Genomic DNA, 22,652 nt, shown 5'->3' on the forward strand with positions numbered 1-22,652 from the left:
AGATCCAAGTATGGTAAGACTCAGATCTTGACCGTGGTGATGGATTTCTCTGGAGATATTGATGAAGGTGTGAAACGGATCAAGGAGACCATTGAGGGTTTAGAAGTTGGGATTTTGATTAACAACGCTGGGATGTCGTATCCTTATGCTAAGTACTTTCATGAGGTTGATGATGAGTTGCTTAATAACTTGATCAAGATCAATGTCGAAGGAACTACTAAAGTTACTCAGGCTGTGTTGCCTAATATGCTAGCCAGGAAGAAAGGTGCTATTATCAATATGGGTTCTGGTGCTGCTGCTCTTATTCCTTCGTACCCTTTCTACTCTGTTTATGCTGGCGCTAAAACGTAAGGAGTCTTCTTTGTGTTGTGCTGTGTTGTTTGTTTTGAGCTGATGCCTTGAGTGGTTTAAAGTAGTGATATTGTTTGTTTGTTCTTTCAGGTACGTGGATCAATTCACAAAGTGTCTCCATGTTGAGTACAAGAAGAGTGGGATTGATGTTCAATGCCAGGTGAACTTTTCTGAATCATTTTGTTTTTCCTTGGAACATGATTTTGCTTGAGATTTTTTTAGGAAATTGTTAATTACTTTTTAAGTGTGATCTTTGTAAGAACAGAAGTAGGATTAAGATATGAGTAAAACCAATCTTATCTTTGTAGGATACTAGTTCTTGGCTTATCAAAGTTATTCGTTTGCCTCATTTGAAGTAGTGGCATAAGTTTTGTTTGATAATCTAGATAGGAGATATATGTAAACGTTAATTCTTGAATCCTTAGAAGATGTGATTCTGTCATGGTTTCCTGACTCTGTTTCTGTTTATTTAGTGCCTTAGTGTCATTAGTGGACTTAGAAGGTTGATGATTGTTGTTAGTTTTACTAGTTTTTTTTTTTGCAAAGGAGGAACTATTGCATTACATGTCTCTTTGATGAATACTTCTATGATGTGAGGTCTCGTTTCTGATTGTTTATATAGGCCGTTTATGTGAAAGAATGTCAGAAAGTGTTGTGACCTTAGATGATTGAAACCATTTTTCAGATGTACTGTATAATACCTATGTCAAAGATTATATTCGCTCACTGTGTCACTTTCCATGTATGTTAAAACTGAGTGTGGAGTTGTACATCACCAAAACAACATAATGGGTCCACTGCTCAATAACTTATGATACCTTTGATTTATATGGCTAATTGGGTGAGTGTTTTCATAGGTTCCCTTGTATGTTGCGACAAAGATGACAAAAATAAGAAGAGCATCCTTCTTAGTTGCATCACCAGAGGGTTACGCAAAGGCAGCACTGCGTTTTGTAGGCTATGAAGCACAATGCACGCCATACTGGCCTCACGCTCTCATGGGTGCAGTTGTCTCTGCATTGCCCGAAAGCGTTTTTGAATCGTTTAACATTAAGAGGTGCCTCCAGATCCGGAAGAAGGGGCTCCAAAAAGACTCCATGAAAAAAGAATGAAACTTTGAGGTTTAAGGTACTGCAAAAATATCTTCCTCTGAAGTTGTTGGTTTCTTGCGAGCTTCTGTTTCTGAATCTTTGTAAGACTTGTACGCTTTAGTTTCCTTATTTTAAGATTAAAAACCCTACCGTGCACACAAAAAAAAAGATCAGTTTTGATTCGCAAGTTTTATTTTTTTTAATGTGTTTTTTCACATCAAATAAAACTAACCTGACGTTCTCTCTAGTCTCTTTGATCGAATTATACCCTTATCAAGCTCCCCAAGCTCATCTTTCTATTCTCCAAAACTTTACCCATATTCCTACATTCACTCAAACACATTGTTAGTCAACTATTAAGTAGAGGTGAGTCAGATGACTAGCAATGTACAGCCACCTCTAAGTGGGCTCTATATCTACTTCCAATTAATTGGTCCACTTCTCTTAGTGATCCCACATCCACTTCCGGCATGTGGTACCATTCATATATGATAGTCGGTTTGCTATGTCCGGGAGATTTGAAAAACTTGTTTACCGTTTTTACAAATCACTACATGATTTTTTCCTGTGTTTTGTCCTCACTCGCACAATTCCGACAATCACTTCCCGAAATATCATTCCTCTTGACAATATAAGCTATCAAAACGAAACTCTGATCCCTCCAGATCCGGAATAAGTGAACTCAGGAATAAGTGAGCAGAGGAGCGACATGTCATCCCTCCAGATCCGGAAGAAGGGGCTCCAAATAGAGTACTCCATGAAAAAAGAATGAAACTCTGATTACTTCAGAAGTTTCTATATTCCTCTCAAGTTGTTGGTTTCTTGAAAGCTTATGTTCCTGAATCTTTGTATATCCTCTGTTTATTTATTGATGATTTAAGCAATAAATTGAATAAGTTTTGAGATCATTTTAATAAGTTTTGCTTTTGGTATGCGTCTCTTCAGGGTCAGCGGTAACATTGGTAATCTTTAACCCAAAACAAAACAGACGTTATGTCACGTTGACAGGTATCAGTAACGTATTACAGTGATCCTTAGGCAACCAACCCATGTGGCCATTGGTATTGCACAAATTAGTTTGTTACNTAGTGTGGTTATAATATAAATCCATTGGACAGACGAAACTTCAGATTATTACAGGTCTTGAATACTTGCATACTGGCTGCAATCCTAGTATCATTCACAGGGATGTGAAATCAAGCAATATTCTCCTGGACATTAACATGAGAGCTAAAGTGTCTGACTTTGGACTCTCGAGACAGACAGAGGAAGACTTGACTCACGTATCCAGTGTCGCAAAAGGGACCGTTGGGTACCTTGATCCAGAGTAAGGCCAACAACACAAACTCACAAAGAATAAAGTCTTCCCTTTAATGATCTTTGACTGATACTGCATTTTTTTGACAGGTATTATGCTAGTCAGCAGCTGACTGAGAAGAGCGACGTCTACAGTTTTGGCGTTGTTCTCTTTGAATTACTCTCTGGAAAGAAAACCAGTCTCAGTGGAAGATTTTGGTCCTGAAATGAATATTGTCCACTGGGTAAGCACCTCTACTTCTTCTGTCCATTCAAAACTATTCACCCTTCACAGTTAAAGTACTGATCCCCCTCTCTTTGCTTTTCTTGTTCACCAACAGGCAAGATCACTGATCCGTAAAGGAGACGTATGTGGGATCATAGATCCATGTATAGCAGGCAATGTGAAAATTGAGTCAATTTGGAGAGTTGCTGAGGTCGCAAACCAATGCGTTGAGAAACGTGGACATAGCAGGCCTAGGATGCAGGAAGTGATAGTGGCGATACAAGACGCTGTCAGGATCGAGAGAGGAAACGAGAATGGGTTAAAGTCATCGAGTTCAAGCAGCTCAAAGGCGCAATCATCTCGTAAGACCTTGCTGACTAGCTTCCTCGAGATAGAGAGCCCTGACATCTCAAGAAATAGCCTAGCTCCAGCTGCTAGGTGAGTCCTCTTGAAGCTCCAACGCTCATGTTTATACACTTTGGACTTCTACCATCGTCAGTTCGTCACATAAATGAATACATCATATACGTATTAGTTTTGTCTGTATGTAATGCAGTGTACTTTCTACACACTTCTGACATTACACTGTAGATGATGTTAGTTGACCAAAAAGAAAAAAGATTGATGATTCATTAGATAGCACAAAGCCGTAATAGAATTGATCAAATATAAACTCTCCGGATTATTAAAACTTGATACTTCCATAAGTTTCCGAAAATTTTAAAATGATTTCCGTAACAAGTGCTACATAACATGTACGTATAACGTAGAACAGAGTTAAGTAATATCATAAGGTAAAGATGCTTTGCCATCTGTCTCCTATGCAGATGAAGATTGACAAATTTTCAAAAAATTTCATTGTATGTTTTGTTCAGCCTGTCAGGTATAATAAAACAAATGGTACAACATACATCATTCCTCATCAACCATTTGTCACAAAAATTCATATACCTTACTGCGTTCTAGTTTTTTTTTACTATTTGAAACCTTGTGTTGTACTGCAGCTCATCATCATGTGAGCTTAGATTTATCATTTATGGTATGCAAATGTAATTCTATCAACATCAAAGGTGCCAACTTCCATACTCACATGAAACCAAAAAATTTAGGAATAAAAAATAATGGTAAGAGAGAGAGAGAGAGAGAGAGAGAGAGACAGAGGAGAGAGAGAGAAGAAACAGAGAGGAGTAGTTAATTCCGGTGGTTTTCAGCTCATCTACTTCTACCCACCTTCGTCCCTACCGCCCAAATTCAATTCCCATCTTTCCTCTCTCTCCTTAAAAACCCTAGTTTTCCTCATCTCCTTACCAAAATTCTCAACCTTTCGTCCTCATGGAGATCTGCACTTACTTCAAATCCCAACCCACTTGGTACCTCGTCCTCTTCGCTCTCGGGTCAATCTCCATTTTCAAATTCATCTTCACCCTCCTCAGATCTTTCTACATCTACTTCCTCAGACCAGGCAAGAATCTACGCCGGTACGGTTCATGGGTTCTCATCACCGGACCAACCGATGGAATCGGTAAAGCTTTCGCCTTTCAGTTAGCCCAGAAAGGTTTTAACCTCATACTCGTCGCTCGTAACCCCGAGAAGCTCGAAGACGTCTCTGAAACGATCAGATCCAAGTATGGTAAGACTCAGATCTTGACCGTGGTGATGGATTTCTCTGGAGATATTGATGAAGGTGTGAAACGGATCAAGGAGACCATTGAGGGTTTAGATGTTGGGATTTTGATTAACAACGCTGGGATGTCGTATCCTTATGCTAAGTACTTTCATGAGGTTGATGATGAGTTGCTTAATAACTTGATCAAGATCAATGTCGAAGGAACTACTAAAGTTACTCAGGCTGTGTTGCCTAATATGCTAGCCAGGAAGAAAGGTGCTATTATCAATATGGGTTCTGGTGCTGCTGCTCTTATTCCTTCGTACCCTTTCTACTCTGTTTATGCTGGCGCTAAAACGTAAGGAGTCTTTTTGTGTTGTGCTGTGTTGTTTGTTTTGAGCTGATGCCTTGAGTGGTTTAAAGTAGTGATATTGTTTGTTTGTTCTTTCAGGTACGTGGATCAATTCACAAAGTGTCTCCATGTTGAGTACAAGAAGAGTGGGATTGATGTTCAATGCCAGGTGAACTTTTCTGAATCATTTTGTTTTTCCTTGGAACATGATTTTGCTTGAGATTTTTTTAGGAAATTGTTAATTACTATTTAAGTGTGATCTTAAGTAGGATTAAGATATGAGTAAAACCAATCTTATCTTTGTAGGATACTAGTTCTTGGCTTATCAAAGTTATTCGTTTGCCTCATTTGAAGTAGTGGCATAAGTTTTGTCTGATAATCTAGATAGGAGATATATGTAAACGTTAATTCTTGAATCCTTAGAAGATGTGATTCTGTCATGGTTTCCTGACTCTGTTTCTGTTTATTTAGTGCCTTACTGTCATTAGTGGACTTAGAAGGTTGATGATTGTTGTTAGTTTTACTAGTTTTTTTTTTGCAAAGGTGGAACTATTGCATTACATGTCTCTTTGATGAATACTTCTATGATGTGAGGTCTCGTTTCTGATTGTTTATATAGGCCGTTTATTTGAAAGAATGTCAAAAGTGTTGTGACCTTAGATGATTGAAACCATTTTTCAGATGTACTGTATAATACCTATGTCAAAGATTATATTCGCTCACTGTGTCACTTTCAATGTATGTTAAAACTGAGTGTGGAGTTGTGCATCACCAAAACAACATAATGGGTCCACTGCTCAATAACTTTTGATACCTTTGATTTATATGGCTAATTGGGTGAGTCTTTTCATAGGTTCCCTTGTATGTTGCGACAAAGATGACAAAAATAAGAAGAGCATCCTTCTTAGTTGCATCACCAGAGGGTTACGCAAAGGCAGCACTGCGTTTTGTAGGCTATGAAGCACAATGCACGCCATACTGGCCTCACGCTCTCATGGGTGCAGTTGTCTCTGCATTGCCCGAAAGCGTTTTTGAATCGTTTAACATTAAGAGGTGCCTCCAGATCCGGAAGAAGGGGCTCCAAAAAGACTCCATGAAAAAAGAATGAAACTTTGAGGTTTAAGGTACTGCAAAAATATCTTCCTCTGAAGTTGTTGGTTTCTTGCGAGCTTCTGTTTCTGAATCTTTGTAAGACTTGTACGCTTTAGTTTCCTTATTTTAAGATTAAAAACCCTACCGTGCACACAAAAAAAAAGATCAGTTTTGATTCGCAAGTTTTATTTTTTTTAATGTGTTTTTTCACATCAAATAAAACTAACCTGACGTTCTCTCTAGTCTCTTTGATCGAATTATACCCTTATCAAGCTCCCCAAGCTCATCTTTCTATTCTCCAAAACTTTACCCATATTCCTACATTCACTCAAACACATTGTTAGTCAACTATTAAGTAGAGGTGAGTCAGATGACTAGCAATGTACAGCCACCTCTAAGTGGGCTCTATATCTACTTCCAATTAATTGGTCCACTTCTCTTAGTGATCCCACATCCACTTCCGGCATGTGGTACCATTCATATATGATAGTCGGTTTGCTATGTCCGGGAGATTTGAAAAACTTGTTTACCGTTTTTACAAATCACTACATGATTTTTTCCTGTGTTTTGTCCTCACTCGCACAATTCCGACAATCACTTCCCGAAATATCATTCCTCTTGACAATATAAGCTATCAAAACGAAACTCTGATCCCTCCAGATCCGGAATAAGTGAACTCAGGAATAAGTGAGCAGAGGAGCGACATGTCATCCCTCCAGATCCGGAAGAAGGGGCTCCAAATAGAGTACTCCATGAAAAAAGAATGAAACTCTGATTACTTCAGAAGTTTCTATATTCCTCTCAAGTTGTTGGTTTCTTGAAAGCTTATGTTCCTGAATCTTTGTATATCCTCTGTTTATTTATTGATGATTTAAGCAATAAATTGAATAAGTTTTGAGATCATTTTAATAAGTTTTGCTTTTGGTATGCGTCTCTTCAGGGTCAGCGGTAACATTGGTAATCTTTAACCCAAAACAAAACAGACGTTATGTCACGTTGACAGGTATCAGTAACGTATTACAGTGATCCTTAGGCAACCAACCCATGTGGCCATTGGTATTGCACAAATTAGTTTGTTACATACTCCATCAATGCATTAATATTAGTGCTGGTCCTGCTGGACATTAATCTCCATGACCCGTCTTTGATTAATTAGTTATCCGAGTTGTAACTGTCTTCGAAAAAGTTTATCGTACCTTTAGAGCCAGTAAAAGCTATCAAAACGTTTACCGGTACATAAAGGTCAGGTTATCTAATTCTGATTTTTATACTAGTCCCATGCCCGCATTATTATCACTGCAAAAAAAAAAATTGTCCAGTGAACTGTGGAAAGAAGTATTAGGTTGAGCTAAGGGAAATATGTGACCTATGTGGGATTTATGAGAATCAAGGAAGAAGAAAATACTGATTTTGAGAGCCGAGTGAAATGCTTCGGAGACATCAAGGAAATGAGCTTGGACGAAGTCTCTCTAAGGTTTAGGTTAAAGCGTGATATAAACTCTCAAAAGATGGCACATCCCTCATGTTATTAAAAACTAATAAGTCAAATCTAAACAATGGAAGGAAGTGTGGGACTGCGAAATGAGTTCCAACAGGAAGCATACATGACATGAGTAATGAAATGCAATACAAGAAGTTTGACAAGAGACGCAACCCTCAAAACTACGGCCAACTCTTTATTGATGCCTCTTTGGATCAAAAAGCTGGAATAGGATGGTCATAGGACAACAGAAATGAACAGAAAAAATATGTATCATCATTTCATACCAATTCCAAGTCTCCTATGGCACTAGAAGAATCGCCGTTTTAAGAAATCATCAAGCAATAATCAAGCTTAACTATATATGGAGCAGTCACATTTGTGTGGTGACTCCATTGCTGAGAGTTTAGCAAAACAAACACTCTCCTCTCTCGGTATTGTATCTTGAAACTTGTATTCAGATTCTAATATAGATTAATTATATAAAGTTTGTGTTAGGATAAATGCAACCTAGTTACAGTTAAAAATTGAGTATAATACTTAGGCGATTAAAGAAACGATATTAGTCCAAAATTTAAACATAAAACTGTCCATGAAACCCAACAAAGGATTTAATTTTACATTTGAATCCCAAAGATGATTGATAATAATATTTATATATATAAGATTTAGTCCCCAGACCTCATCTTGTTGAGTTGGTTCAAAGCTGGCTGCAATATGTTGTAAAGAACCCAAAGCAGTGCTGGTGTCACCACAATCAATATCAACTGTCCTCTGCTGTCTGAACCAGCCGTAGCAGCTTCAGCCGCCGCGTATGCCTCTGGAGGTGGAGTCAAAAGCCCTGACGCTGCAAGACCACCACCGATACCTAGACCAACGGCGATACCTCTGCTCTCACGCATTTTGTTGATCTGGTTAAGAGCTGGCTGGAGGATGTTGTAGAGGACCCATGCAATGGCTGGGACGATGGGAAGGAGAAGAGCTATGCCACGGTTGTCGCTAGCAGCGTCAGCCGCAGCGAGCTGGGCGATCTGCTGGATGGCTAAGGCTGGCTCGGAGTAGCTGAGGGATGAGAAGACGGCTCCGGCTAGGGCGGTGCTTGTGACGGCTAGAGATACGTTGGGTTTTGTTGGGTTTGGGATGGAGATGAATGGTTTGGGTTTGGTTTGGTTTTGGAGTTTAGGAGGAGATGGGTTTAGGGACATGCACGTGGCTGATGTCGCCATAGTTGCTGCCATTGTGTCTTGGCTCTGCTCTGATGATCGGAGAGGCTTTGGAGGTGAGGTGAGGTGAGGTGAGGTGAGATGAGATGAGAGGTTTGAGGAGTTTGTAAGATGGTTTTTGGGATTATAGAAGGAGAGAGGATGACCAGTGGNGCGGTGCTTGTGACGGCTAGAGATACGTTGGGTTTTGTTGGGTTTGGGATGGAGATGAATGGTTTGGGTTTGGTTTGGTTTTGGAGTTTAGGAGGAGATGGGTTTAGGGACATGCACGTGGCTGATGTCGCCATAGTTGCTGCCATTGTCTTGGTTATGCTCTTGATGATCGGAGAGGCTTGAAGATGAGATGAGAGAGAGGTTTGAGGAGTTTGTAAGATGGTTTTTGGGATTATAGAAGGAGAGAGGATGACCAGTGGAAATGAAAGCTTCTCGATACTTCTCTTATCCAATGAGACGAGAGTTGGAAGATTTTGGTGAGATATGAGCCACAGAATCTATACCTTACTCTCTTTTTCTTATCACTTCGCTTCGTAATTTTATTTATGTCATCATTAACAATTGACTTATATTGCAATATTCAATTTAAATAAACTCCTTCACAAACTTAAGAGGTTAATAATATAAAAACAGAAAAAAATCAAAAAAAAAAAACGAAAAAAAAACTTAAGAGGTTAATACATGTTCATTGTAATTTCTTGTAGAAAAAATCATTGTTACCAAAAAAAAAACCTACCATTTTGTTATTTTCTTTTGTCAAACCTACAATTTTCTTTGACATACATTGTTATACAATAGATTTGGACAGATTGCAATGTTTAGAAGTTTAATGAAAACAAATGAAATGAAGTCGTTTTGGAGCCTACTGTGTGACTTCTAAACATTATAAATTATAATTCAGTAAAATTGAGTTGTATGATTAGGAAGTACATTATTTGAATACATTGCAATGATTTAAAACGAGGTCGTTTTATATTTAAAAAACCTAATTTGTTGCTTTATATATTTCATTATAACCGTCTCACCTATTCATTTGATATTTAAGGTTTTTTAGAAAAAGTCATCACCATTGATAAGTATTTCTATTCGATTATATATGATATCCTTGGTTTATGGCTAATAGGCATTGAAAAGTGTTTGTTAATCTTCATCACATTTTAATCATAGATATATTACAATGAATCAATTTAAACTAAATTGTTCTATTTCAATTGAAAAAAAAAATCAAAATTTTTACTATACATTTCACATTTTTTATAGCAAAAGTCACATGATTCAGATAAGAAATACATAGATATGTATTGTTTATTACACAAATATATAGGAGACTCAAGTTTGTATATCATAGATTCATAAACAACGTTTAAAAAGATACAATTTAGCTCAAATTGATTCTTATATTGATTCTCATATGGTCGAAATATGTGAATCGAGTTTTGTGTTGTTAAAATAAATTAAGTGACGTAACTATTTTATCAATTATGCTGTTTTCTTTTATTTATTTAATCTTTTTTTTTTGGACAAAGCTTTTACTCTTTTATTACAAATTATGTTGTCTTTTTTATTAAAAGCAAAAAAATCTTGTGAAATGATTTGGTTCATTTTAAGTAATAAATGAAGTAGTATGGTCTTGTTGGGCTTGTTTACAAGTGGACTTATTTCCATGTTTGGATTACGCAGAAGACACCTATTTGGCTTTTGTGGGAAACGTATAGATTGAATGAAAGCTTTTAACTCATCAAATCATTTCTTCAATGAAAAAACTTCCTTTATATAAATTCACGGAGAGGAAAAAGAAGACGAAGAAGAATAAAAAAAAATATGATTAAAGTCCGTTCCTTTTCTTCCCTGTGAATTCCATCGCAAACCCCAAAAAAACAAAACAAAAAAAAAACTTCTTTTTATTGTTCTCTCTCTTTTGGTCCAACTTGTGAGTCTCAAAGTCTGGTAATTTATCATATTTGGTGAAAAATTATGTGTCTTTTTGATCCTTGTTCTGCTTTAAAGCTTTTGTATCTGTTGATGATCCACGATCGATGATCACGATCTCCTTGGAAGAGACATCTTTTGATATTGTTGTGATCGCTTTATATTCTTAGCAAATGATGTTCTCTCTTTGGTGTTGTTGTTGATGGTTCTGTTCTGATCTGGGTTTGTCTTGTGTGTAAATCTAATGGTCTCGTTGTTTTATTTTACTGGACTTACAAAAAGTTTTGATCTTGATGATCTGTTTTTTGTGATCTTATTGGCTAAAACATGAACAGCATTTTGTCTCTGGCAAAATTTAAACGTCGTCTTCAATCATCATCATCACCACTTAGCATTTCAAAGGTAGCTCTTTTTATTACTACAATATGTGTATGTATGTAAATATGCCTAAAGATTTTGGCTTTTAGGATTGTAGGAGTGAACAATGTATTAGTTTAATGATGGTTTTGGTGTTTTTTAGTGAGTGATATAAACAGTTTGGGCTCTGAAATGGATACTACAACATCAAGTGGTAGTAGCCCTGCTACGTTACAAGTCCATAGCATCATTCCAGAGAATCCCATCACTGCGATGGAATTGCCATTTCCTTCGTTTCTGCGTCTAAAACGTCACTGCCTTGGGAGTTCTGTTCCTGGAGAATTCTTCTTGGCTTCTTGTCCTTCCATTGTCCTTCATGTTCTGACAACATGTGATTTGGGTCCTCGGGACCTTGCCAAACTCGAGGCGAGTGATAAATTCTAATCTTTCTTACATGGTTTTGATTCTGTGTTTCTTGTGTGTTGATGCTATCTGATTGATGTTATCCTCAGGCAACATGCTCCTTCTTCAGGAAGCCGGCAAACTTCTCCCCTGACTTTGACCTTTCTATCTCAGAGCTTGCAGCTCTCGACATTTGCCAAAAGAGGGTGATATTTAAATGTATGGGAGAGGAAGAACGCCAAGAAATGAAAAGGAAATGCGGAGGCTCGTGGAAGCTGGTTTTAAACTTCTTGATAGCTGGTGAATTTGGTTGCAGGCGGGAGAAGTCACAAGCACTTGCAGGTCCTGGTCATAGCATTGCCGTGACATCAAAGGGTGTTGTCTACTCCTTTGGATTTAATGGTTCAGGACAACTTGGTCTGGGAACCACTCAAGACTCTTGGCAGCCTCGACCTATCAGGTTACTCAATTCTCTGATGATTCAGTTTGGTCTAAATAGTCAAAAAGGTTGAGCTCATTGGAGGTACATTGCGTGTTGCAGATCACTTGACGGGATCCGGATCGTTCAGGCAGCTGTTGGCACTGATAGAACAATATTAATCAGTGATGCTGGTGAAGTTTATGCCTTTGGAAAAGATTGTTTTAGCAAACCTAAGTCAGAAGTCCAAGAAACTAAGCTGATCACAACTCCTCAGCGGGTCAAGTCCTTGACGGACATCTTTGTGGTACAAGCTGCGATAGGAAACTACTTCACGGCGGTTCTGTCGAGAGAAGGCAGAGTCTATACATTATCATGGGGAAGCGATGAAAGACTCGGTCACGATACTGACCATAGCTGTTCGTTGCCTCAACCTCTGTTGGGTGCCTTGGAGAACATCCCGGTAGTGCAAATTGCTGCTGGCTTTTGCTATCTCCTTGCTTTGGCATTTCAACCCACCGGCATGTGAGTCTTTGAAACGTTTCCATTGTTCTTAACCGAGTTTAACTATATGTGCTTACCACTGCCATTTTCTTGCTTCTATTTAGGTCGGTGTACTCAGTTGGATGCGGTTTGGGTGGCAAGCTTGGGCATGGTTGTGACGACTGTGAAACACAGCCTCGTCTGATTGAGCAGTTTGGTTTTTTAAACATTGAACCGGTTATGGTCTCAGCAGGTGCATGGCATGCTGCTGTAGTTGGGAGAGATGGGCGAGTCTGCACGTGGGGTTGGGGACGACATGGCTGCTTGGGTCATGGAACCGAAGAGTTACAAATGGCTCCTAGGGTTGTAGATGGATTGAAAGATGTTAAAGTTGTGCACGTCGCTACTGGAACATACGCAACCTTTGTTGCATCTGATGATGGTCAAGTTTACTCATTTGGGAGTGGAGTAGCAGCCAATCTTGGACAGGTAATAGTCTGTGGATTCTTGTTTCCTTGGTTTCCGAGGAAATGGTCTTTGATAATATGGATTTAGCAGGACGATGTGGATGAGGATACTCTGGCCCCGAAGCTGGTTTTGTCGTTGAAGGAGACAAAAGAGCGTATGGTTCATGTGAGTTTGACAAACGGGGGGAATTGGAATGGTCATACATTGGTAATGACCGAGTCCGGGACACTCTATGCGTTCGGGACTGGTGATAGAGGGCAGCTTGGGGTGGAGCTCGGTGATAATTTAAAGGAAAGAGAGGAACCAGCCAAAGTTGCTGGTATTGATCTTTCTTAGAGATTTGGGAAAGAAGGAAGGAAAAAAAAAAAGCATCTTCTTAATTTAGGTTTTTTTCGAATTGATCTTGACTAATGTTTAAAGAAGTGGTTGTACATAGCAACAGTTAAGATGGTTATGGTTTCTTTTGTTAGATTGAATCGTACAAGGAACAACAGTTTAATATTTCTTTTTGAAATTTCTGCTTCACAATTTTAGCGTTTTTATAATTTGTAGCTGATTATTGAGCCAGGGGTGTATTACACAGGTGACAGGACACCACTAGAACTGGTTGGTACGTGATGTTCACAACACAAGCTATAGCACTTTACCCATTAACATTAAACAAGGTATTGAAAACAAATGGATGAATGAATGCAAATTATCAAGTGAAATTTTGTATGAAATCATAGATGAACCTATCTCATAAACTTGCACATGAGAAGAAATCTGGCCTGAGGTCCTGTGTGGGAAGGTTTCTAAAACCAATCGAAAATATCCAACATATAGATTGTTTTCGAAAGTGTGACTGACTATACGCAACTATAATTTGAAAGATATAGATTTTACAAATATATTCTTTAGATAAAGAAACAATATTAACCATTACAGTAACATATAGAATGTTTTCAATATGCATAATCATCACACATATCTATACAATTATGAAAACTCATTGGAAAAGTTAAAAAGTTTATATCTGATAAATTTAGATATCATTACTTAATTTACCATTACAGAGATTAATCATTAGAGTGGGTGATTATAATTTTGTATTGATGTCATACTCTATCACATGATCCAATCATTGGAGAGTTTGACATTTTCTTTAAGTACATATATATTAAAATCAAAATTTCCCTTGCTGCTTTAATTTGTCGAGCTTTCAATTGATCAAATATGAAATCAACTTTTGGCATTACAAACTGAAATGACATTCTGAAACCTAGAGAATATGAATCTTTCTTTCCTTTAATTTCATGATTTACGTTATAAACTCTCACGGGAACCTAAGTGTCATTTCAAATAACCAATCCCGTGATGTGTGTAGAATAAGCAAGGTTCATGAAAAAGTTCATCTCCAGAGAAAGTTTTGTGGAGTGTAAAAAAAAGTTAAAATGGGTCGCCGAGATTTTGGGACACATTAATTACATACATAATCATTATCAAGTAGATAATCAAATATAGTGATAAGAAGAACTAATTAAAATGTTGACTTTTGATAACCGAACAAAGTGGGCAACAACAACAGTTTAACTAGTCACTCGTCATTACTCAATAGACACTCACAAGAACCCAAATAGCTGCTTTTATAAATGCTGTTACAAGTTTTAATTTTTTATATCATTTGTCAACACTAATATTATAGTATATATACCAAAATACTACTACAATAGTTCGAGTGGGGAAAAAAAAATAATGCATGGTAAGATATTTCAAATAGCGATAGGATGATTATATAAATGCTATCATGATCAGCACATGGCTTCAGAAAACGCCATGTGACTCCCTTTTTTTTAATGTCACCATATTTTCAGGGCACTTATCTATACCTAAATAATGTTCATACTATATAATAAATGTTTTTGTGTGTTTTATATATATATATATATATATATATATATATAGTTTCGTTACTACGAGTCTACGACTAATGTATGAACAGAGTTAACATTCTATTATTCAGTATCAGAATATTGGTCTAATCATTTGTATTTCTCAATAATTAGAATGCGTTTTCATGTAGTTAAATAGTTGTTTTGCCCTCTTGTGTCCAAGCCATCGAGTTTTGCGTACGTACAAGGACGTATACTAATCGTCCTTGGAATTTTATGTGCTTAATTAAAATTTGATTAAAGAATTAACCGAATTCGATTCTTAGACTACTTAAAATGGCCAATCTATTGCAATATTTAATAGAAACATTAAACGTCTATCTTAAGCTAGGGTACTTGCAAAATCGGTAGATCCATTGATTTAGGCAATTGTATTCTTTTAGACTTTAATTTTGGTCTTTGTGTATCTTGGTAATAAAATATGGAACAACGGTCTAGAAATTTAGTTTATGGTCTAACTTAAAGCCAAAACGAATGATGATATATACATTCAGAAATGCGGATGCATAAACTATAGAAAATAACAAAATTTATATATGACATTTTCCAAAATCGTAAGGTTTTAGAAAGAAACATGTGAAAAATATCTACAATGGATTATAAGTAGGTTCACGATTGTCTCTAAATCGTTGATTTATTAATATGATGGATTATAAAAATATCTACATGTGAAAGCTTATCTATTAAGGGTGGCGAAGGCTTTACGAGTAATGAGAGATGTGGCAAGTGTTGCACTATTTCGTGTGTCTCAAGGTCGACTGTTAGCTTTAGGAATTGAATTGAGAACTATAAATTATGGTAGCAAGCTAATTGTGTGTGTTTAGTGTTGCATAAAACCGTTGGTTAGAACTTGTAAGGCTTACTAATTTAGTAAATAAGTATGTGTCGATTTGGTGAGTACGTACCAAGTTGTGTTTCTTTTCACTGTCTAATTATGTGATTATGCTTATGTTTACAAATTAGAGCAAAAAAATAGAAACGGGTTCTAGAAACTGGTGGCGCGACCGCGCGAGATGTGATGAGAGCTATGAATGCAGGGGTGTGGCCAGACCAGGCTCACATGGACGAACGTGCCCCTTTTTTATATGCTTTTGACCAAAACCATAATCGGTTTCCGATTATTGGATCTAAAACCGGTTCCGACTGTGTCCTACGATGTAGTACTTTTGTCAGAAACTAATCAATTTATGAATAGTGTTAATTTCGTGAGTCAACAATAATTGGTGGGGAAAATGGGTGGGGCCAATTAATCCAGTGTCCTAATTAACTCTTAATCATTCAATGTATTGTCGATTTAGAAAGGGAAACTTCAGAGAGAAAAAAACATAATTAAAGATTTTAAATAGACCGACAAATGTAAACCATTGTGATTTTATTTTTAATATTTCTGAAACCTATATGTCATAAATTTAACACAAAGATGGTTCGAATATAGAGAGACTCGAAAGATGGTAGACACGTGATCAGTAGCTAAGAGGACATGTATTAAAGACAATATACACGTACCAAGGTAAGTTTCTTTGTTTCATCATGTAGCAAAAAGTAGTCATCCTAAAAGTTATAGATACGTACATATGCATGCATACGTCGCAATGTCTGTGGAGTTTGCTTGTAAATCGTTGAATATAATCACATTTAGAGGCGGTTAATTAGGAACGTAGTCGAACGCAAATCACTTACTTGACACCAATCCGAAGTGCGAATATGTAGAAACAAACGTTTGATAGACTCAATGGTTGAAAGTTGAAACATACAGTTAAAATAGTAAGTAAATGATCATATTTAACCGCATGTTTTAACCAAAACGTTTTCTGTATATATATACCGCGACTTTTTACTGTCTCCAGCCGCAGTTTTTATTCTTTCTCTCTCTTACCAAAAAAAAACTCATAAGCACTTTGACAATGCGTTTGGCTACCAATTGGACTCAAAATTCTGTAAAAGTTTTATAGTTGTTCTCAAAAAGGAAAGTGGTATATAGTATGTTACTTTTGCACAGTTAACATACGTACATTAATTTAACCCATATATAAGTATATTGTAGTTTCGTCCTTTTTTTTTTTGAACAACAATTGTATTTTCGTCCTATATAGTGGTAGTTTATCAGTTGAATGTTTATCAGTATGTATCATGAAATTACCCATTATCATTAAAATTCATAAATCCTATAAGAAGAAACAAAAATTGAGATAATTAATGATGACGCATATGCGGACTTCCTCATTTATTTGGTAACTTTCAGGGGAAGAAGTACCCATGCCAATGTAAAAGTTAAATGAGTTGATTTATGACATGTCAGATTTTCCAAAGAATCCAATTTATTAGGGATGGTTAGGATGACGAACCTTAAAACAGATGAATAGATCTTTAAGAATTGCATAGATTCACTGGTATATATAAACCGGCCACGAAAATAATACTTATGAAATGATATCATCCTGTTAACTAGTTCATCAGGTATCACAAAAAAAAATCGAATTCCTGGCCTAATTATCTTGTCAAAAGAGTATCTTCCTAGTTAGTTGTATGAGTTTTTTCTCAGAGATCGCAAAAGGCTAAATTTTTCAAAGAAAAGCATCAAATACGTACACATGTTCGAGAATATCAGGTACGTACTTGTCAAAAGAGTATCTCACCGGTACGTTACGTAGTTCGAGAATATCAAACATCAAATACGTACACATGTTCTTGTAACTTGCGTATTAGTATCCAATCTCTTCAACTAAATAATGAACCGAACACAAAATGAACCTTTGTTTGTGTCACCAATTTCAACATTTTTATTCATATTTTGAATATAAATTCTCTATCACGTCCCTTGATTTTAGCCAAAACATTGCAACAAATTCAGCATTATTATTTTAGTAATACACTAGGCTCCTCATACTAAGAATACTCACTTTTTTTATCAAAACATTATTCTTCAAGTTTTCACATTATATAATCCACTTGACATGTGTATAAATATGTGCTAAAAATATCAGGAAGAAAAAAATCGAAGTTGAAATTTCGATTCTTTTTCTAGTCCATGTTTTTTATGTAATGCTGATACATCAGTTTTTGTTATATACATAGGTGAAATAATGCACGCCGGTGAATTAAAATAATATTGGTTAATTAACTAAAGATTTTTGATAATCTATTATAACACACAAATTTTAAGAAAGCTCACTATAACCCTTACATAGAATAATATAATAATGAACCAACTTAAATATGATTTTTAATATTCCTCCTATTCAAATATACGTAGGTATTTTATTAACATTTTCGTCTTTGTTGTTAAAGAATCTCAAAAGAGTGGGTCCTCCATTATTTAAAAAAAAATATCGAGAAATCAAGAGGATGATGAGATTTTCCTATAAGAAGCCAAAGCCTTTCACACCATTTCCTCCATCACCAAACAAACAAACACATTCAATAAGTAAAAAATCCTCTCGAGAGACAAAGAATGAGAATGACACTTGTTCACTTGTCTCTCTCCCTCTTCTCATGTCTCCTCCTAGTCCTTTCTCCGACCTTCATTGCCTCCACTCCCGTCTCCCACCCTGACCTCGTTGTTCAAGAAGTTAACGAGTGAGTAAAAATCTTTAATCCCCTATAGTAGTAGTTTGTACCACATTATTAAATAACGACATTTAAACATTGTTGTTGTGTATATATGTTTTGTAGGAAGATTAATGCGTCTAGGAGGAATCTAGGCGTGCTCTCATGTGGGACCGGAAATCCAATAGACGACTGTTGGAGATGCGACCCGAAATGGGAGAAAAACAGACAACGGCTAGCCGATTGCGCTATTGGTTTTGGCAAACACGCAATCGGCGGCCGTGACGGCAAAATCTACGTGGTGACGGATTCGAGCGACAAAGACGCGGTCAACCCTAAACCCGGAACACTAAGACACGCCGTGATCCAGGACGAGCCGCTTTGGATCATCTTTGCTCGTGACATGGTCATAAAGCTAAAAGAAGAGCTTTTAATGAACTCTTTCAAGACCATAGACGGACGTGGAGTTAACGTCCATATCGCTGGTGGCGCGTGCATCACGGTTCAGTACGTGACCAACATCATCATCCACGGTATCAACATCCACGACTGTAAACGAAAGGGTAATGCTTACGTTAGAGACTCTCCGTCGCATTATGGGTGGAGGACGGCCTCCGACGGTGACGCCGTCTCGATTTTTGGTGGCTCACACGTGTGGGTAGACCACTGCTCGTTGTCGAACTGCGCTGACGGTCTGATCGACGCTATTCATGGATCAACGGCCATTACGATCTCTAACAACTACTTGACGCACCACAATAAAGTTATGCTTTTGGGACACAGTGATTCGTACACGAGAGACAAGAACATGCAAGTCACCATTGCCTTCAATCACTTTGGTGAAGGTCTTGTTCAGAGAATGCCAAGGTAAATTAAATTAAATAAAATAGTTTGTAATTTGCTAAACAAGTTCCTTTAAATTTTTTTGATATTGTTTTAAAACTAAGCCGGTGTGATTTTGGCAGATGTAGACATGGATATTTTCATGTGGTGAATAATGATTATACACATTGGCAAATGTATGCAATTGGTGGGAGTGCAGCCCCAACGATTAATAGTCAAGGCAATAGGTTTCTTGCTCCTAACGATCATGTCTTTAAAGAGGTAATTAAGAAAGCTTTTTTTTTTTATTTAGTCAAATGGGAATATTCAGTTTAATCTGACCAAAAAAAAGGTAAAAATAATAGGTGACTAAGTACGAAGATGCCCCACAAAGCAAATGGAAGAAATGGAATTGGAGGTCAGAAGGTGATTTGTTCCTAAACGGTGCCTTTTTCACGGCTTCGGGTGGAAGAGCCTCTTCAAGCTATGCTAAGGCTTCGAGTTTGTCGGCTAGACCGTCCTCAGTAGTAGCTTCAGTCACGGGCAGTGCTGGTGCACTCTTTTGTAAAAAGGGATCTCGATGTTAATCCGATGCATCGTTTTCAAACTTATATATAATCCATCTAATTAATTAAAAAAAAAAAAACATAAAGAAGAGGATGCATGTGTCCCTGGTATGTCAAATTTTCATTACCCTTTATTTTTTTTTTCATTATGGGGAGGGTTAAAGTTATAAGATGATGGATTTGATGTGTACACTAAAGTTATGTGTGGATTCCCTTTGGACCAATGGGTTTCTTTTGAACTTTTTTGGAGTAGGGACCAATGTTTTATCTTGTGGTGGGTGATATGTATGTACAATTGGTAAGCGATTATTGTTGATTTTCTTATATTGTAACAAATTGAATCAACATCTTAAATTATCAAAAATCTTTGTGTTAAAACTTATTTCGATGTATAAATAGTAATATGTTGTGGCATATTAGGGAATATGTTGTCATGGGTAACATTGGTTGCAGTGTAACATGGGGATATCTAATTTTTGGGATGACATTTAATTTGTCTGCAAGATCTGTAATAAGTGTTGGCTTCGTGAGGCTGACAAAACTAAACCAGAATCTCCCACTAACTGGACCAGATCTGGATCTTGCTCTTCTTGCTCTCTTGCATTCCCAAGACGTGGCCGTTGGACAATTATTGCAATAAATGATGAGAAACCAAAAAAATCCAAACGACGAGCTGCAGTTTTTTTTCAAAGTGACTCAGAATGTTCAATAAATGTGGCTTTCTCTTACAATTAAAATCATGTGACAAATGCACTAAGTACTTCATTTTGAGTGCAATCCTATAATTGTCTCTCATTTTAAGGGTACTAATATTACTAAATAAACTAGTGAGTTATCTTCTCAGCAACTTTGTCGGTGGAGAACTATTTACCCATTTCTGTGTGTGTTTTTTTTTTGTTAATATGTTGGTTTTAAGATAATTTTGGAAGTTCTGGTACCATGCGGATAGTATCAGTTTTTTTGGAATTAGGAATGGGACACAACCTTCACGTTCATGTTACGTGTTCCAACAAGAGTCATGTTTCACTTCAGAAGTAGTATATCTCAATTTCAATTAATTTATATCAGTACCGTGCTAGTTTTGGATCCCCGTCCGATACTGATCCATATCACCAAAAAGTTGTATTAAAGGAAAACAATGATTTCATTTGCAAGCAACAATGTCAAGATCCAAACATGACCAAATTGGTTTTAACAAAACAAACAAAGAAAGCTTAATGAAGCATTCATGACAATTGTCGGCACTAGACAAAAGGTACAGAACGTTGTTTGACTTTCATGCATGTAAAAAAGTTTACCCGACCCACCAAAATCTTTACTATCAATCAAAACATTACAAACCAAAATGATTCTTAACCATTAATGTTCAACTTCAACCTCCAACAGTCCTATTCTCTTCTTACTCATTAATGTTGCTCATCTCTTTGAACATGAGGGACCGATCGAAACTCATTCCCTAAATCAATACATTTCAAGTCTTTGAATGTCTGAAATAAAACCGCAATCTCAACAAAATTCAAAACTAGCACACCTAAACCACAATGAAAAATATATGTGGAAATGTTCTTACAAAAATACATTTGCAAAAAAGGGAAACAAGCCAAACAATGGAACATGATGGGTGTGTGTTTGGAGAAAGACATCATCATTATTTAGATGGGGAGGATCGGAGGCATTTTGCTCGTACATCCTTGAAGCATTTTGTGATTTTGTCTATTCCTTTGGACCAAAAGAGGAACGGAGGATCCGAGCCACAGCTTCACCAGCGGCAATGTTGGCCTTTTGAGCATCGATGCGCTTAATACAGGTCTTTTGATCTTGCTCTCTCAGTATGATGAATGGCCGGCCAAACTCATCAAAAGCCAGAGTGTTATTTACTGGGACCTAAATGGCACATGCAGATTCGTAATCAAATTGATTAAGAGAGCTTATATGGAAACTGGGCCTTTGTGTCTACGGCCCAATATCACATTTGCAATATATTAACCCATCAAACTTTAAATTCTCACTATAAATCTCTTTTCTTTTTATATTTGAGAAAATTCTTATTATTGTCACCAAACAAAAATTTAAACTGAGAAAATATTGAATTTTGTTGTTAAATGGAAGCCAAATTTTTTTAAAAACTCTCTAGTCTCTACTCTCTACTAATAATATCCAAACCAATCCTGAAACTAAAATGTACTAGACTAATATGGAATTCTTTTGTTCATAACTTATCTCTAGTTTTCAACTTTTTTTTATACATAATCTAAAGTAGAGCATTCAGGTCATGTAATAAATGAAGGATATGGCATATAGATGAAAAACAAATGACAGCCGAAAAACAAGGAAGTATAGGTAAAAGTATGAGTTAATTAAAATTTAGGCATCAAAAGCACATTGTCCCTCTGAATTAGGCATTCACGAAATAGTCTTTGTTTTTAGGCATTTAAAACTTGCGAAATGACGCTTCTACCCTCTTCTTGCTAATGTTAATGTTATTTTTGATCTCTCTTCTATGGACAAATTGCAGTTTTAAAATTGGGGAAAAGGGTTTACTGTTCGTGACATCAAACTCAATTCTTTTGCTCTCTACCAAAATCAATCAGTCCAATTCCACAACGCTTTGGTTTCGTATTCCTACTATCATGCAAAAAATTAGGAATATGTGTCGATCTAGTGTGGTTGTGCTTGTTGCAGTGGCGACGGAGAAATCATGGAAACTAAGGCCACCGAATTCAATATTACAGTCTTCGCGGTCTTTACTCCCACGGTTGTCTATCCGTAAGGCGAACAATGGTAACGACTTATGTTGATATGTTTATTTTATGGCTCTGTTTGCTATGGTAGATTGCTGTGCAAATTATCTTGTTGACACGATATAAGAGAATTCCTAATACCTCGCCAATCTGGGCGAGATTCAATGAAAAATAAGAAATATGTGAGAGTGGAGATTCGAATTGATAAATATGCCAATGTTGTGCCCTCATTTTGGTATGACCATGGAATTCCATGGAGCAGTATATATATATATATA

General features: G+C 36.7%; 6 protein-coding genes across 11 annotated transcripts in view; 5 read left to right on the top strand and 1 right to left on the bottom strand.

Moving 5' to 3' along the window:
• Nucleotides 1-1,643, top strand: part of LOC104750577 (very-long-chain 3-oxoacyl-CoA reductase 1) — a 2,754-nt gene extending 1,111 nt beyond the window's left edge. The window contains exons 2-4 of one of the 3 annotated variants that reach the window (XM_010472390.2): nt 68-347; nt 442-511; nt 1,209-1,643. In XM_010472390.2, the coding sequence (XP_010470692.1) occupies nt 68-347; nt 442-511; nt 1,209-1,463 (605 nt within the window). In that variant the 3' untranslated portion in view covers nt 1,464-1,643. Of the gene's footprint in view, nt 1-13; nt 348-441; nt 512-1,208 lie in introns of all 3 variants that reach the window. The other 2 variants (XM_010472389.2, XM_010472388.2) reach the window with 2 other exon arrangements.
• Nucleotides 2,545-3,601, top strand: LOC104750578 (probable LRR receptor-like serine/threonine-protein kinase At1g67720). Its single transcript, XM_010472391.2, has 3 exons — nt 2,545-2,769; nt 2,850-2,983; nt 3,080-3,601. Exons 2-3 carry the CDS (start codon nt 2,966-2,968, stop codon nt 3,404-3,406), a joined length of 345 nt encoding a protein of 114 aa, XP_010470693.1. The 5' UTR covers nt 2,545-2,769; nt 2,850-2,965; the 3' UTR covers nt 3,407-3,601.
• Nucleotides 4,102-6,210, top strand: LOC104750579 (very-long-chain 3-oxoacyl-CoA reductase 1). The gene is made up of 3 exons (XM_010472392.2): nt 4,102-4,928; nt 5,022-5,091; nt 5,776-6,210. The coding sequence occupies exons 1-3, from the start codon at nt 4,297-4,299 to the stop codon at nt 6,028-6,030; spliced, it is 957 nt and encodes a 318-aa protein (XP_010470694.1). The 5' UTR covers nt 4,102-4,296; the 3' UTR covers nt 6,031-6,210.
• LOC104750580 (photosystem II core complex proteins psbY, chloroplastic-like) lies at nt 8,041-8,853 on the bottom strand. The gene has a single exon (XM_010472393.2). The coding sequence runs from the start codon at nt 8,730-8,732 to the stop codon at nt 8,163-8,165; it is 570 nt and encodes a 189-aa protein (XP_010470695.1). The 5' UTR covers nt 8,733-8,853; the 3' UTR covers nt 8,041-8,162.
• Nucleotides 10,455-13,282, top strand: LOC104750581 (ultraviolet-B receptor UVR8-like). Of its 4 annotated transcripts, none has more exons than XM_010472396.2 (7): nt 10,455-10,658; nt 10,976-11,042; nt 11,161-11,423; nt 11,510-11,859; nt 11,941-12,342; nt 12,426-12,789; nt 12,856-13,282. In XM_010472396.2, the coding sequence occupies exons 3-7, from the start codon at nt 11,190-11,192 to the stop codon at nt 13,102-13,104; spliced, it is 1,599 nt and encodes a 532-aa protein (XP_010470698.1). In that variant the 5' UTR covers nt 10,455-10,658; nt 10,976-11,042; nt 11,161-11,189; the 3' UTR covers nt 13,105-13,282. The 4 variants fall into 4 exon arrangements, with proteins under 4 accessions (XP_010470698.1, XP_019092983.1, XP_010470700.1 ...); XM_019237438.1 differs by having other exon boundaries at nt 10,455-10,641; XM_010472397.2 differs by having other exon boundaries at nt 10,470-10,541.
• On the top strand, nt 18,085-19,997 carry LOC104750583 (probable pectate lyase 5). Its single transcript, XM_010472399.2, has 4 exons — nt 18,085-18,275; nt 18,372-19,112; nt 19,211-19,349; nt 19,433-19,997. Exons 1-4 carry the CDS (start codon nt 18,151-18,153, stop codon nt 19,652-19,654), a joined length of 1,227 nt encoding a protein of 408 aa, XP_010470701.1. The 5' UTR covers nt 18,085-18,150; the 3' UTR covers nt 19,655-19,997.

The sequence above is a fragment of the Camelina sativa genome, chromosome 16 (assembly GCF_000633955.1).
Source record: "Camelina sativa cultivar DH55 chromosome 16, Cs, whole genome shotgun sequence".
Classification (NCBI taxonomy): Eukaryota; Viridiplantae; Streptophyta; class Magnoliopsida; order Brassicales; family Brassicaceae; genus Camelina; species Camelina sativa.